This window comes from Apus apus, chromosome 2 (genome assembly GCF_020740795.1).
Source record: "Apus apus isolate bApuApu2 chromosome 2, bApuApu2.pri.cur, whole genome shotgun sequence".
NCBI lineage: Eukaryota > Metazoa > Chordata > Aves > Apodiformes > Apodidae > Apus > Apus apus.
Genome location: NC_067283.1, coordinates 4,763,111 through 4,777,177, shown reverse-complemented (window position 1 = coordinate 4,777,177; position 14,067 = coordinate 4,763,111). Strand labels below are relative to the sequence as shown.

Here is a 14,067-nt window from a genome sequence, read left to right as displayed (position 1 = left end):
ACATGTCCTATTTTTTTCTGGAAGAATAAAAAATGACCCCTCTAATAAATACTTGATGCTTCCTTTCACTGTAACACAAATCAAGAATTTAAGACATTGATATTCATCTCTCTTGCTCAACACATTTTTACTGATATTTCACAACCAAGAGAATTGTTTACAGAAATTAACCCATGCAGACTTGACAATGAAAACACAGGAATCCATAGGTGTTTTGCCACTTAGTAAATTTGAGATTTATTTAGAAGTTTTTAAGTACTGCATCCAAACAGTAACCTCAGGAAAATAGTCAGTGTTTATGTTGTTACAGCACAAGACCATCAAACCTCAAGAGATGTGTGGTTGCTTTTCATGATGAAATTGAAAGCAAAGCCAAAATTGCTTCCAAAGACATCTGCCTAGTGGACTTGGTAGTCATTTCCACAATATTTTTATCAGCTATTTAACTGAAAATACAGGATACAGATTTCCAGGAAATCACAGGTGCTGTACACACATAGCCTTAATGAAAGCAAGAAAACCTGTTTAGTCCAGTAAAATTCTATTAGCCAGTTAGCTGAATATCACCTCATCAGCTATTAAAAGCTTAAAATTGTGAACCTTTTTCCCAGTGAGAATTATTATGCATTCAAACTGTGTCATTATCATCCAAAACAGAAAACTTTACTGACCTGATTAGCAGAAAATACAGCCATTTGTTACTTGAAGGCTACCATACAAAGATCACCTACAGAGGGACTTAAGAAAGCAGCTTCACAATAAAAAAATAGCAGGATTTTATTTTTTTTTTTAAAAGAGCTGCATGTTTGGGACTGACAGTTATTTGAAAATCATTTTAAAATATGGACATCAATTTTTTGTTTCATTTTCCGACCTTGATTCCAACTGGTAATTTAAAGTGGCCAGTGGAAACATCTTACTCCAACCCTGCACCATTAGTAAAGGAAAAAACCCAAAACCCAAGCATTCTGATAAATAGCAGGTGTATTATAGTTGAAAAAAATTATCAGCTTTTACCTATGGACTTCTAAAATGATTTAAAGTGAATTCCAACATTCCTCCATCCATAGCACTAAGGATAAACAAAGTCTAAACAGGTATTAACCCTACCAGGTTGAACTTGGGACTATCAGCATATTGCTCCATGAACCAGCCCAGCTGTAGTTTACCCTTATCAGTACCCACTGAAGACATTTCCAAAACAAACCAAGAGTTACTTCAATGTTTTAGTGCAAACAATATTCAATCAAATGCATTACCCTTGTACTAGAATATCCCACGTTCTCAAGGGGCTTGAGTGTGTTTTGGACAGACTGAGTGCCAAGTTACCTTGCTAAAAATCATACTGTTACACCCTTCTGGTTATCATCACCAGGTTGTCTTCAAGGATTTTCCTGACTGGTTTCCTTTTCACAACTTACAACCCTGCTATTATTACTGGGATGGCTTTGTTTGCTTGACTTGTGTCTGTTTGAATTAAATTAAATTTTATTTTATGGGTTTTTTTTGGGGGGGAAAATATTTTTTTGTTTTGTTTTAGGAATCCAGGCAAGTTATTTTTTTGTTGCAAAGCACCAATACATATTTTTAGATATACCATTTAGGAAGATTGCAAGTGCTATTTGAACAGAGTCTGATGAAAGAAATACTTTTGGCTCATGGGGGGAAAGACTCAGAACCATCTGGTCCAACAGGAATTCCCAGCCACTGTGGAGATTGTACTGGAACAGAACCACCACAGCACAAAGTCAACATTAAGTTTTGCACTTCAGGGCTTAGCACCGCACATTACACAGTGCAAAACGAAACAACATAGTTTCATTCTATTTGGGACATTTCCTGCAAGGACAGTTTGAACAGAAATTATAAAGCAAAGCTGCCTTCTGATCTCGCCATTTATTGAGCTGTGATACTGAGTGTCACTCCTAATGGAAACAGCCCCTTACCCAGGTGCATCTGGCCAGTAGGAATCTACTGAAAGATCTTTTTTGCAGCTGGGGCAGGTTTTGTCTGAAAGCTTATTTTTCTTCTTTTAATATTACAGTTTCATAACATGAGACAGTAACAGCATTCAGTTATTATGTATAAGATAAACAACTGTTTGATTTAAAGGTATTGAAAAGAATCCATCACCACCAAAACAACTGAGGTAGTGACATTTTAAAAATTACTGCTCTCAGAGCTCACTTACCTGCCAGAACGATGCTAAACAGGTAATTTATAATAAAGTGCTGCAACAATGGTACACGTAAATACAGGAATGAGACCTAAACAGATTCCTGTTTCAGAACTGCCAAGCTTGATTTCCAGTTTTGTTCCAATTTTTATCCTTTTTCCTGTCATGATGTGCTTACATAAGTGGAAAAACTGTAATGTAACATGGTAGGCACCAAGTCTGGAAGACTTACAGATAAAAAATCCCCAAACTATTATAATCCTCTTTGGAGTAAGAGTAGCTACTGTGTCTATGCTGTTGGCATCCTTTCCCATGCAGGCAACAAGAATGTCACAGAATTGTCAGAGGTGGGAGGCACCTCCAGAGATCACCCAGTCCAACTTTCCTGCTAAAGCAGGATCCCCTGGAGAACATCACTCAGGGCTGCACCCAGGGGGGTCTTGAATATCTTCAGAGAAGGGGACTCCACAACCCCCCTGGGCAGCCTGTCCCAGGGCTCTGTCACCCTCACCATAAAGAAGTTTTTCCTCATATTTAAGTGGAACTTCCCATGTTCCAGCTTGTGCCCATTGCCCCTCGTCCTGTCACTGGGAACTACTGAAAAGAGTCTGGCTCCAACTTGCTGCAGTTTTTCAAATTTCTTATGGAGCAGGAAAAAAAAAAGAAAAAAAAAAAGGCATTTGAATTTCAGGGCATTATACTGTCCATTTTATCATGATAATCTGGAACCAGAAACATTCAAGTGTTCAATCCATTCTAAAATTAAGGAGGACATTTCCTGGTTTCTTTTTGGCTTTCACTTTAATTCACCGTTACATTGCACCATACTTGGTTCCCTGACATCTCTCATCTCAACACAAGAGGGAATCTTCCAGAAAGACAGGAGATTTTGAAATGTGAGGAAAAAGGAGTCCCACAACTATGTACTCACGATAAACCTGATTAAACAAATCCACTTAAAATCTCATTCCTTTGTGGATAAGCACAGACCTCCACACAGATGCAAATTGTTTTACAGTTATGTTGTAAACTCCCTCCTTCTGGGACTTTCCAATTTATGTCAATGTGTAATTAGCAAATGAATTGCACAGTAGATTGCATTCAGTTCTCTTTTCCTTTTCTAATTTATTATTTTTTTTTAATTCTCCAACTAGCATAATCTCCCCCCTCCCCCCACTTCCAAAACTCTCAGAATAATTTTCAACTTACTTATTCTCAACAAAATCAGCTTCATATCACAAAAAGTCATGAGAATTGGCAGCTGGCCTACAAAAGACTTGGCAGAGGGAAGGATCTTCCGGCACATACAACCCAACACTGGAAAACTGGTGGGAGAGTTGGCAATAAATTTAATTTCAAATATCTGACATGTCCACTTGGTGACTGTCAAAGATATCTGTCCCCTTCCTTTCCCTGCTGACTGATGACTGAAATACAGCCAGTAGGTTTATAATATTTTTCAGTACCTTCCAAAGATTACTTTTATTATAATAGATGCAAATTGCTGAAAGTTAATCCTGTTTAGGTATTCCCAGATAAACTATGTTGGCAACCACATCTTCCAAGGATTTTGAAGGTCACCTGTACAATCCACAAGGAAACATTTCCTTTTACCCAAATGGGATATTCTACCTTTAATTCTGAAGCCGTACTGTGCAAAGAGCCCTGGCATACTTTATTTTATTGGCCATTTTTAATGCTCCTCCTCCCTTTAAATATATCACAACATTCACTCAAGGTTTTTAACCAATTGTTACGAAGAAGAAAGAAATGTCTTGACTTTAAGAATCAAAGCCGTGGGGATCCTGCATCAGACACAAGATAAAGACCTTTATCTTCCCAAATTTTAATAGGGAGTTAAGAAACAGAGAACATCTCTCCTTTCAGATAGCTCCTATGCCATCTTGGCCAGTTTGCCAGGGGCAGTATGGTCCAGGGTTCTGTAGCACTGCACCTTCTCACTGCCCAAACATCTACTAGAGGTTCTCATACCAGTGTTACCCCTGGACACAACCACCAGTGCCAAACACCGTCGAGCCCCTTAAACTTCACCATCACCAGTGCATCAGTGCAACAGCTGTTGCAATCCAGAAACTTATGATGAGAAGATAAAAAAGCAAGAAGCGAAACACAGCATGGGAGAGAATTAAAAAAAAACCAAACCAAACCAACAAACAAAAAAAACCCAACAGAAAGGTCAAAGCTTAACTCCAAAAATCTCTGAGAAATACTTTGACTGTTCTTCCTGCAACGTTTTGCTTTATGCTGCATTCAAATTGCTCACATGCATCTTTAACCAATTTTGAAAGAAGTCCCAAAAGCCTAATTTTTTAAATTTGTAAGGCTTTTGTGAAGGTTTATTGAGATCCTTTATAATCCTGAAAGTTCCTTACTCTCCAGGTGGCAAATATTACATCTTTCAATGTTCTTGGCTGAAGCAAATATAAATGATTAATATGAGATACAGGATACTATTTATATAATGTATAAATATGTTTTAGGAATGTGCCACTGTTGACCACTGCTTTGCAGAGTACTTCTCTCTGAACTATCAGTAGGAAAAATTGTCAGCTTCACAGATCAAGCAAACCTTAGACTGCAAGACAACTTCAAAACCTACACCCATAATTTTGAACTTTAACAAACCTTTCTGATAATTAAGACCCCCAGTTACCACATGTATGTGGATTCATGGAGAGCCGATGCAGGTATGTAAATATGCAGGCATGTAAATATTCAGGCACATAAATACAGAACAGCTTTTGTGGACAAAAACAAAGCAGCACTGCATAGCAATTGTTAGGCACAAGCTCGGAACAACTATGTACAAAATTAGTATCTTTAAAAATTCTTTTACTAATGTTACTTTGAAGAAACATGCCTGGATACTTCCAGATGTGTCCACTGTAATAGTATCCATTGTGGTAGAACTTAATTCTGACAGCTCTGAAGATGGAAACTGATCCAACTACCCCACAATGTTCTGAAAGGCTGGAGGTTCATCCCCAAGCAGTTGAGACACATCTCTCCCTCTTCCTCCCTCTGGCTCCCAGTTCCATACACCAAGGAGATGACACAGCTTTGCAAACCATCAGATCAATGAGAAAGTTTAAAATTCTTACTGCTGATTACAGCAGAAAAGGAAAGAGCAAGATTAGTTTTACTTCTAATTCTGCTGGGAATCGTGAAGGACAACTCAGGAAGCAAGAGGGCTGTGGGAGAGAGAGAGAGGGCGGCGGTGAATAAAAAATATATCACTTTCCACCAAGAAAATAAGGAGGTCCTGCAACAGCAGCAGCAAACAACTGTCAGAATTGGCTGACCAGATACTCAAGAGAGATGACCTGACTTTAAACAAAACCGTAACTGTACAAACTGTACACACTGTAATTTCAGACTGACATTCAAGAAACACGTTTCCCACAAAAATACTCCAAATTTTTAAAAACATTATGAAAAGTTACATACAGTATATCTAACAAACCATCTTTCATCTGGTGTTGCTCCTCTGTACAAAATACAACCTACAGTATCTTATTTGCCCTGTCAAGCTTTAAATATACTAACGAACATTCAGAAGAGAGTGATAGTTCTTCCTTGCAAAAAGCAGTAAGGAAAAAATATCATTTAAAAACCCCCAACATCCTCAAAATCCAAGTCTACCACGTATTTCTTCAGATTTAACATACAGTAAATTTTCAAGGTAAAAACCTACCTTATTATTTTGTACAAAGACAAGATGTGGCACTTTTATGCAAGTGATCATGTTGGTAACACACTGAATAAAGCCTACAAACTTGATGTAGGCCCAGTGCCACGCACAGAACTTTCTCTGCTCATCTGTCTAAAGCTGCTATTTTTATCCTTAGTATCAATGTTACACAGTGGTAGCTGGTACTGGAAGGACTGAGCTGTACAGTATTCAGTTTGATTTTATTTTTTCCCTCTTAGAACAAACATTCTAGAAATACAAAAAAGGCCAAAATTATAACCCAGTAGACTCCCTGGAACATATTTTTACTCTGATCTATTTAGATGCTACTCACACCTTCCGTATTTGTCCCACCTATGTCCATTTTATGCCTTAACCTCTCCAAGTAAAAATAAAGCAAGCTCCTGTCAAACTCCACCAAAAGCAGAATTTATAGAAGATTAACATTTCCAACGTGGAACTCTTGAAAACGTCTCTGCCTACGTTACAGCACAAAAGGCTTTTTTCCTCTGTACCTGCCTGCAGCCCCTTACAAAAAGCTCTGGAAGTTCACTAAAGCATTAAAACACATGGATACCATATCATACCATTTGAGCCACCCTGATGAACTCTGAAAATACAGCTTATTTCAGTATCACTCAACAGAAGAGAGACACAAAGACTTTGGAGATGCTGCTGAGCATTTTTTGTGAGATTTTTCCAGACAGGTCTTTACTGACAAGTGGAATCAGAATCCTCACTAGCATGTGGTCTTTAAATATCTAAATAGACTTGCTTGTTAACTTTATCAGCCATTATCTCACTTCACCTTGGAAGATTCCTGCCCCTTTATGGGTATTTTTATGAACTGGAATAAGGGAACACACACAACCACCCAACTGGGTAGGCGTAGCCCCACGTGAAAGTACCCATCGCTGAGGAGTGGTATGAGGATGGATGGGGCCACAGCAGGTCAGGAGCCCAGAGCAGACCCTCAATCTATTCCCTCCCCCACTATCAGTCCCACATTGGCTCAACAGCCCTCAGAAGCCAGGAGCTCACACCCTCTGCTCTGTCCCACAAATAGACTGCAGCACTTGGGCAGCTCTCTTCTCCTTCCTGGTCCTACATTATACACCCACACACCTGGCTTCTCTCCCAACAGGATATATCCCTTAGGCAGGGAGGAGAAGGGGAGATGAGCCACATCTTCCCCTACCAATCCACACAGTAGGTAAAAACCTAAGGAAGAATGCAGACTTAACCCTGTCACTGTTTTTCCTGTTTTGTTGTTTTTTTTTTTAAAAAAGGAAAATCTTGTGGACACAAACACTTCAAATATAAATCAAAATAATCCATCTGAAATTCTCCATTGAGTAGGGTTGAGTAATTGACAAATCCACACCCCATTTCCATATCTAGGATCACCTGAAACTAGATTTGTAATGGAAAATGTAATACTGAGCACCCACCACAGCAGTCACTGCCAGCAACTTTTCCAAGTCAAAATTCAGCAGTAAAAAAAGGTGCCCTTGCTTACCAAGTGAATATTTAAGATTCAACATATATAAAAACTGTGGACGAGACACAACTTGCAATCCTTTTCATGTCGGAATGATGACTTTTACAAGCTTGTAAAACTCATAAATTAAGTGTTCTGTGATGGAAAAATAAGCTTCCCACAGTCAGAACTATCTACCAGGCAAATGGGAACAAGGTCTGACTCCAACACAGACCAACTGAGTTTCATTTCTCTTTGCTTTCCCTTTCTCCCTATTTTAGCTTCCTATGACTAAAGAAACAAACATGGACCCATTATCCAGAGGCTTATTTGTAATGTCCAGATTAAATTCTGAAGGATGAAGAGTAGCATCGATCACACCACATTTTGCTGATTATCTCAGAAAATGCTATTTGCATTTCTGAACACTGAATTGACAAAATGTAGGTCAACTTTGTGGGTTGTTTTTTTTTTCTTGGCGTGTTAAACTTTTGAGCACTTTAGCTAAATCACTGCATTGAAACAAGTAAGAATTTGAGATGACATGCACTGGGAAGAAATTCTAATGCTGCAGCTTACAGACACGGACTGAATATTAGATCTTCATGCAAATTATCCTTCACGTTACTGCCAGTACAGCTTGTTAACTGCTTCCCTAAATCAAATCTTGGGTTACTACAGGTTACAGGAGTCTCTCTGGAACATAAGACCTACTGTATGGTTACTCTGGCTTCATATAACAACTATGTCATTAGTTAATGAATTTCACCCTCTGTGAGCGATTCACATTCCAATGTTGTGCTGGAGTGGTTTCCACATCCTTTTTTTTTGTTTAATGTTACTTTCAAGCTAAAACCTGTGGTTAATAATATAAAAATTTGTTGAGACAATGTCTCAGGAACATTACCATATGTTTAGATGTTTGAGCACTCTGAACCCTGGTGACGTAAAGGCAAAAAAGAATTATTAAAAATATTTTCATATATTTTCAAAATGCTTTTTATTGAAGACACAATTAAAGACACTTACTTTTACTTTCAACTTGAGATCTTAAGAACTTTTTATTTTAAATGATAATTAATACTAGTCTCAGTGCTGGTTTTTCCAATTTCATTTGAAAGAAAGGAAGGAAAAAAAAAAGTTTGCCTGTTTGTGAAAACATCCTCAGGTAATTACACTGTTCATTAAAAAAATTATGATGGCTTAGGTTCCACTGTGAACCTTTTTCAGATAACCTATTGCAGAGGAAAACACACTTCTGCAGGGACAGGAAAACATTCAGTAACTCTAAATAACTGAAAATAGATTCTCAGCCGACAGCCAAATTCTATAGAACTCAGGAAAGATGTGTCTGAAGAGAGAAAACACAACACCCCTGCCTGAAGGATTTGGTACCTGAAGAAGGGCTGGACTATTATTACATTACTACTTAATTTGGCACATGGAAACAGCCAAGGATTTGCAACTGTTACGAGGACCAAATTAAAGCATGTAGGTAAAAAAAGGGAAATAAACTTCTTTGGACTGAATGTCTTGTTACCGGAACTTGACACTATGCTTGGTGCCAAGACTTGTCAGCATTGCCCTCTTTTCTGTAGATTTAACTGTAGAGCTTTTACATTACAGGTTGCAGTTCAACTCATTAGTAAGAATTCATATTTCCTTATAAAATAAACAGTTAATTTTATCTGTAAAACCAATGACAAGAGATTCGGATTTACGGTTTTTTTGTTGTTTTTATTTATATTTCCCCTTAGTTGCTCACATTTATTGCTGACAAAACAAACCTCGTTTCATATACCCATGTCTCCATTTTAATTCCAAAGCTCGTTAATGCTTCCAACTTCCAGAAGTGCCAAACGACCTCAACACAAAATATTTCTGTGAAGAGCTACCATCTTTGACTTAAAAACTAGCAGGGAATTAAATTCTCCATTAATTTAGTGCTCAAAATATTTTTATTGACCTACGTCTTGCTTCTGACAAAGAAAACGTAAGTTTCTATTTCCTAGAACTAGCTCAATGACGTAGATGGGGACCAAAATGCTCCAAGAGCACGAACACCACAGGCATTTCAGAGCAAACATTACAATAATAATAAAATAGGAATGTAGCAACTATCCATGCTCAGCTTTCATTTTGACAACTAAATACAGTGCACCACCATGTGGCAACATGTTAGGGAAGGGTTCACGTAGCAAGATGTTTTTTTTTTCCACCCTTGAAATTTTTCACTGCTTGTTAAAAATAACCGTTGACAACTCCATTTTAGTATTTACTAGCTCCTCTTTAACAAGCTGTCACAGCTTCACTTATCTCAAAAGCTAATTTTAATACATTTGGATTAGCAAGAAAATGTTTGGGCATTTTTCTTTCTAAAGTCCAACATTTACCTGAAAACATAATTGCCCCAAGACCAGAGAACAGCTCTAGTTCTTGTCAATTGCACTCCCTTGTGCAAGAGAAATTGGGCACCAGCATATCCTGCACATCAAGCTCCTTTTAAAACATAAATACATTAAAAAATAATAAACTCAATCGAGCTAAATGCTGGACTCACAGCTGATTAAAAGCTTCAAAAAATCTTGAAAAAAAAATTCAACACTTGAAGATATACACATGCATTGTTTAGCAGTTGCTCAGCTCCTGTCCAGCTGCTTCTTTTCAGCTTAACAACAAAAAAACCCCATTTTTTTTCCATGAGAAACACCAACAGAAGGTCCTGAAAACCCTAAGAAAATCCTGACTCCTGAAGCCATTACGTGCCACTTAGTACCCTGGAACATATTTCTGCTGCCAAATGTGAAACCGGGAGGAAAAAGCAGGTTTTCTTTAAACTGGGTAGCCTTTGCTCACACAGCACAGTGCTGTATTCACTGAACTATCAAATCTCAGAAGGCAGGCTCAGGTGGGTCTTGTATTTGTTAAATATAGAGTTAATTCATCAGGCCTTAACATATTTGTTAGCCATTTTGTACCAATACAGTCAGTCCAATCTGAATTAGCAGCGAAGACTCTCTTCAAAGATCAGTCTTCCCACTGAGAACCTGTATTTACCATTTCAGCTTCGGGCTCTCCCACAGCTCACTAGAACTAAAGGCTTCTCTAAAGCTGTTAAGAAATCCAACAGAAAATTGGGTGACACGACAGGCAACCACGCAAGGGAGGCAGGTAGAGCAACGGGTTTTCACAAGCTCTGCACCTCGAGCAGGGGGAAAACCTGTCATGGAAGCAAGCAGAGCTCTCCTTCCAGAGCCCAGGATGGACAGACCTGCAATTCTATTCCTGCAGAAGTTGCATAGTCAATCCAAAGCATTTTAAACCAGAAAAAAAAAACCACACCACATTAATCCACCTCCCGTATCAAGGTGATGCTGAAGTTTCTGCACGTCTCAAACTCCAATCCCCCTTCCTCCTCTCTTCCCCAGCCCACCCTTGCTCACACAGGCAGCCTGAAAAAAACAACAGCCCTGCTGTGCAATTAAGACCATCGTGATTTTCTGCCGAAGACAAACCAATAGCAAGAACACAATGCACATTATGCAAGTTGCTGCATAGTTATGCAAGTTATATGCATATTTTCACTCCGCAGCGTAGCTCACTGTGCCGAGGACTCTGAAGACACTTGTTTGATGTGTGTGGAGGCTTAACTCCTCTTTTGAGCTGTCAGACTTCCCTCTACTTGTCTCAACTGGCTTTTTTTACCCCAAAATCTCAACCGGCTGCTAATAATACTAATGAAGCTCTGCCAGTCTGTACAATCACCTCGGCCGTTAGGAGCACACCACCACCTGAGCACAGTGTCATCCAAGTCCACCCAAAACCAGGTCTTGGGAGACATCCCGGGCAGACCACCAGCACCTTATTTCCTGTAGGTACCTCATGCCCAACATGGCCAAAACCGGAGGAAAACATCAGAAATCTCTTGAGACAAACAAGGCCTCACAGCTGGAAGCACCACTCCACACGCAGTATAAATTTAAGATTGACATGAGCACTCCAATACTGCACAAAACCACAATTTTGTCTGAACACCCCACAAAATGTATGGTTTTTGGTTTTGTTTTTTTTTTTTTAAATCAACCTCTGTACCTCTTCTGCAGTCAGCACTGGTGGGATAAACAAGACAGGGATTTCACATACAACCTTTCATTTGAAAGTAACAGGGAGGAACTTCTCCAACGATACAGGACCCCTCGTTAATCCCAAGATGAGACACACAGAAACTGAAGCTTTCTGGATACCAAAGGCATCGATTTTAGGGGGAAATACATCAATCTACCATTTTTTAGAAGACCACTCGGAGCTCTATCAATGTCCTTCACCACGCTGTTTCTAATTTCTGTCCTTCCTCCCCTTTTTACCAACACTGCCTGTAACAAAGCCCAACTAACATCCAATTAGCTTCCAAAATCCACCAGCTATCCCACACAACTCTGAAGAACTCGAACCCTGCCACTCACCAGAACCTTTCTCCTCACCAGCTGCAAGGACACAACCACTTCCAGCTCAAGACCCCTCCGAGCTTCCAAAAGGAAACGAGGTGAAGGTCAGTGCCTACACTTCTGAGAAGCAGCAGCTCCTTTGGAGAGGCAGGATTCATCTTACTTTGGGAGTAAAATGCAACCTAAGAGCGCTGGCTTACGCAAGCAGCAACTATTTATCCACAGAGTAAATAGAGCCTGTTTTTAAAAGTAGCTCACGAGCCTTTCCGAGGCGCACACGCTGCCCTGGATAAACAAACCTGGAAGCTACACAGGACCCTTCAGTGCGAGGCAGGGGAAAAAAGAAAGGAAAACTTAAGAGAAATCAGAAACCCCATTAAAAAAAAGAATTTACAAAATGGGGGGGGAGGGGGAAATTAAAAAACTTCACAGCGCTGAGCGTTTCAAAGCCTTCCAAGGGATCTAGCACAAGGATCCTTCCCCTGAAGCAGGGCAGGACCTGCCAAGAGACAACCTTACAAAGTTACCCTGCCAACTCTCAAGGAACAGGAGTATTTTATTTAAATAGCTCCTGATTAAACTCAGCATTTAAACACTGTAGCAAGCTCTCAGCCGTAGGCAGCCAGCCGTTTCAGAGACCTGCATGCAAATAATCTTCATCTTTCCCCCCCCCCCAAAAAAAAAAAACCACCAACAACTAACAAACCACCAACCCCAACAAGCCCTCCTCTATTCCCAACAGCCGGGAGGATTATACCGCCAGTGAAGAACGCAAGTTGTGACTACGTGCGTTTTTTTTAAGCAGAGATTTCCAGAAAAAAAAAGAACACGCAACAGACCAAAAAAATAAAACGGGAGAAAAGGAGCTCACCTTTATCCTGAGCGCAGGACAGGATCTCCTCCTCTTTGGGGTTAGTCACCTGGGTGATAATGGACGGGTTGTCCATGGAAACAGAGTGAGATTTCACCTGGCTATTTCCCTCCCAGAGGCAGGCTCGTGTGCGGGGCGGGGGGGTGCGGGGTGGGGGGGGGGAAGGGAATTTGTTTGTTTTCACAAAAAAAAAATAATAATCGAGATGGAGGTTGGGATATAAAGAAAAAAATAAAGAGAGAGGGAAAAAAAAAAAACAAAACAAACAACCCAACAACTCCTCCAGGAGCGAAGCCAAGCTGTGGGGAGGGGGGGAAAGGGGAGGGGAAAAAAAAAGGGGGGGGAAGCACCGCGTTCAGGGGGGGTGGGGGGGGCCCCTCCGGTAGCGCTGCCGCCTCCTCCCGGCGCCAAATTCTCCACGGAGGAATTAGGGAGGGAAAGGAGGGGGTGGGTGGGAGGGAGGGAGGGAGGGAGGGGGGGGGGGAAACGCGACTGGACAGCCCCCCCCTTCAACAACAACAACAAAAAAAAACCCACAACAAAATAACACCCCCCCCAAAAAAAAAAAAGCAAACAACCCTCTCACGTACACACAAAAATAATAATAATAATTAAGCCGATTTAACCCTTCCTACCGCTCTTATCCCCCACCCCAAACACCCCCCCCTCCGGAGCTGCCTCCTCACGCACCCCGAGGCGGGGGGATGTGCCCCCCCCCCCCCCCCGCGCCCCGCAGCCCCCGCCTCACGCCGCTCCCCGCATCCACCTGAGCCGCCCCGCGGGGCCTCCCCCTCGAGCGCGTCCCCCGGCACAGCCCCCCCCCGCCCCCCTCAATCCCTACATACCGCCCCCCACCCCCGCCCTCCTCCTCTTCTTCTTCTTCCTCCTCCTCCTCCTCCTCCGCGCCTATCTCATCCCCGCGCCCCCCCGCCTTCACCCCAGCCCCCCTCAACCCCTCTTCCCGCGGGCAGCGCTGCGGGCTCGGGGGAGCGATGCCGGGCCGCCTCCTCCTCCTCCTCCTCCTCCTCTTCCTCCTCCTCCCCCCCCTGTTCCCCGGGTCACGGGCCGCCGCCGTGCGCGGGCTCGGTGGGAAGCGCGGTGCGAGGGGAGGAAGGGAGGGGAAAGGGGCCGAGCCGCGCTGCGTTCCCCCCTGGGGCCGCGCTCTTCGCGCTGCGCCACAGCCCCCGTCGTCGTCTCGTCGTCCTCGTCGTCGTCGTCGCCGCCTTCACCCTCCCGGCCGCCGCCACCCTCCGCCGCGCTCGCCGCCCGTCAGCCCGCCCCGCCCCGCCCCCGCGCCGCGGGACGCGCCAACATGGAGGCGGGAGCGGGCAGCGCCCGGGGCCCGCCGCGCGGTAAACAAGGGGGCGGGGCTACACCCGGGGG

At 42.0% G+C, this 14,067-nt stretch overlaps 1 protein-coding gene across 5 annotated transcripts in view; it reads right to left on the bottom strand.

Annotated features, from left to right (window-relative positions):
- CTDSPL (CTD small phosphatase like) overlaps positions 1-13,373 on the bottom strand; it is an 82,697-nt gene extending 69,324 nt beyond the window's left edge. For 2 of the 5 annotated variants that reach the window (XR_007888776.1, XM_051612257.1), the window contains exon 1: positions 12,685-13,351. Coding sequence is in view for 4 of the 5 variants with exons in the window: in XM_051612257.1 (XP_051468217.1) it covers positions 12,685-12,760 (76 nt within the window). In the remaining variant the exon portion in view is untranslated. Of the gene's footprint in view, positions 1-12,684 lie in introns of all 5 variants that reach the window. The other 3 variants (XM_051612258.1, XM_051612259.1, XM_051612260.1) reach the window with 2 other exon arrangements.
- Between the last annotated feature and the right edge of the window lie 694 nt (positions 13,374-14,067).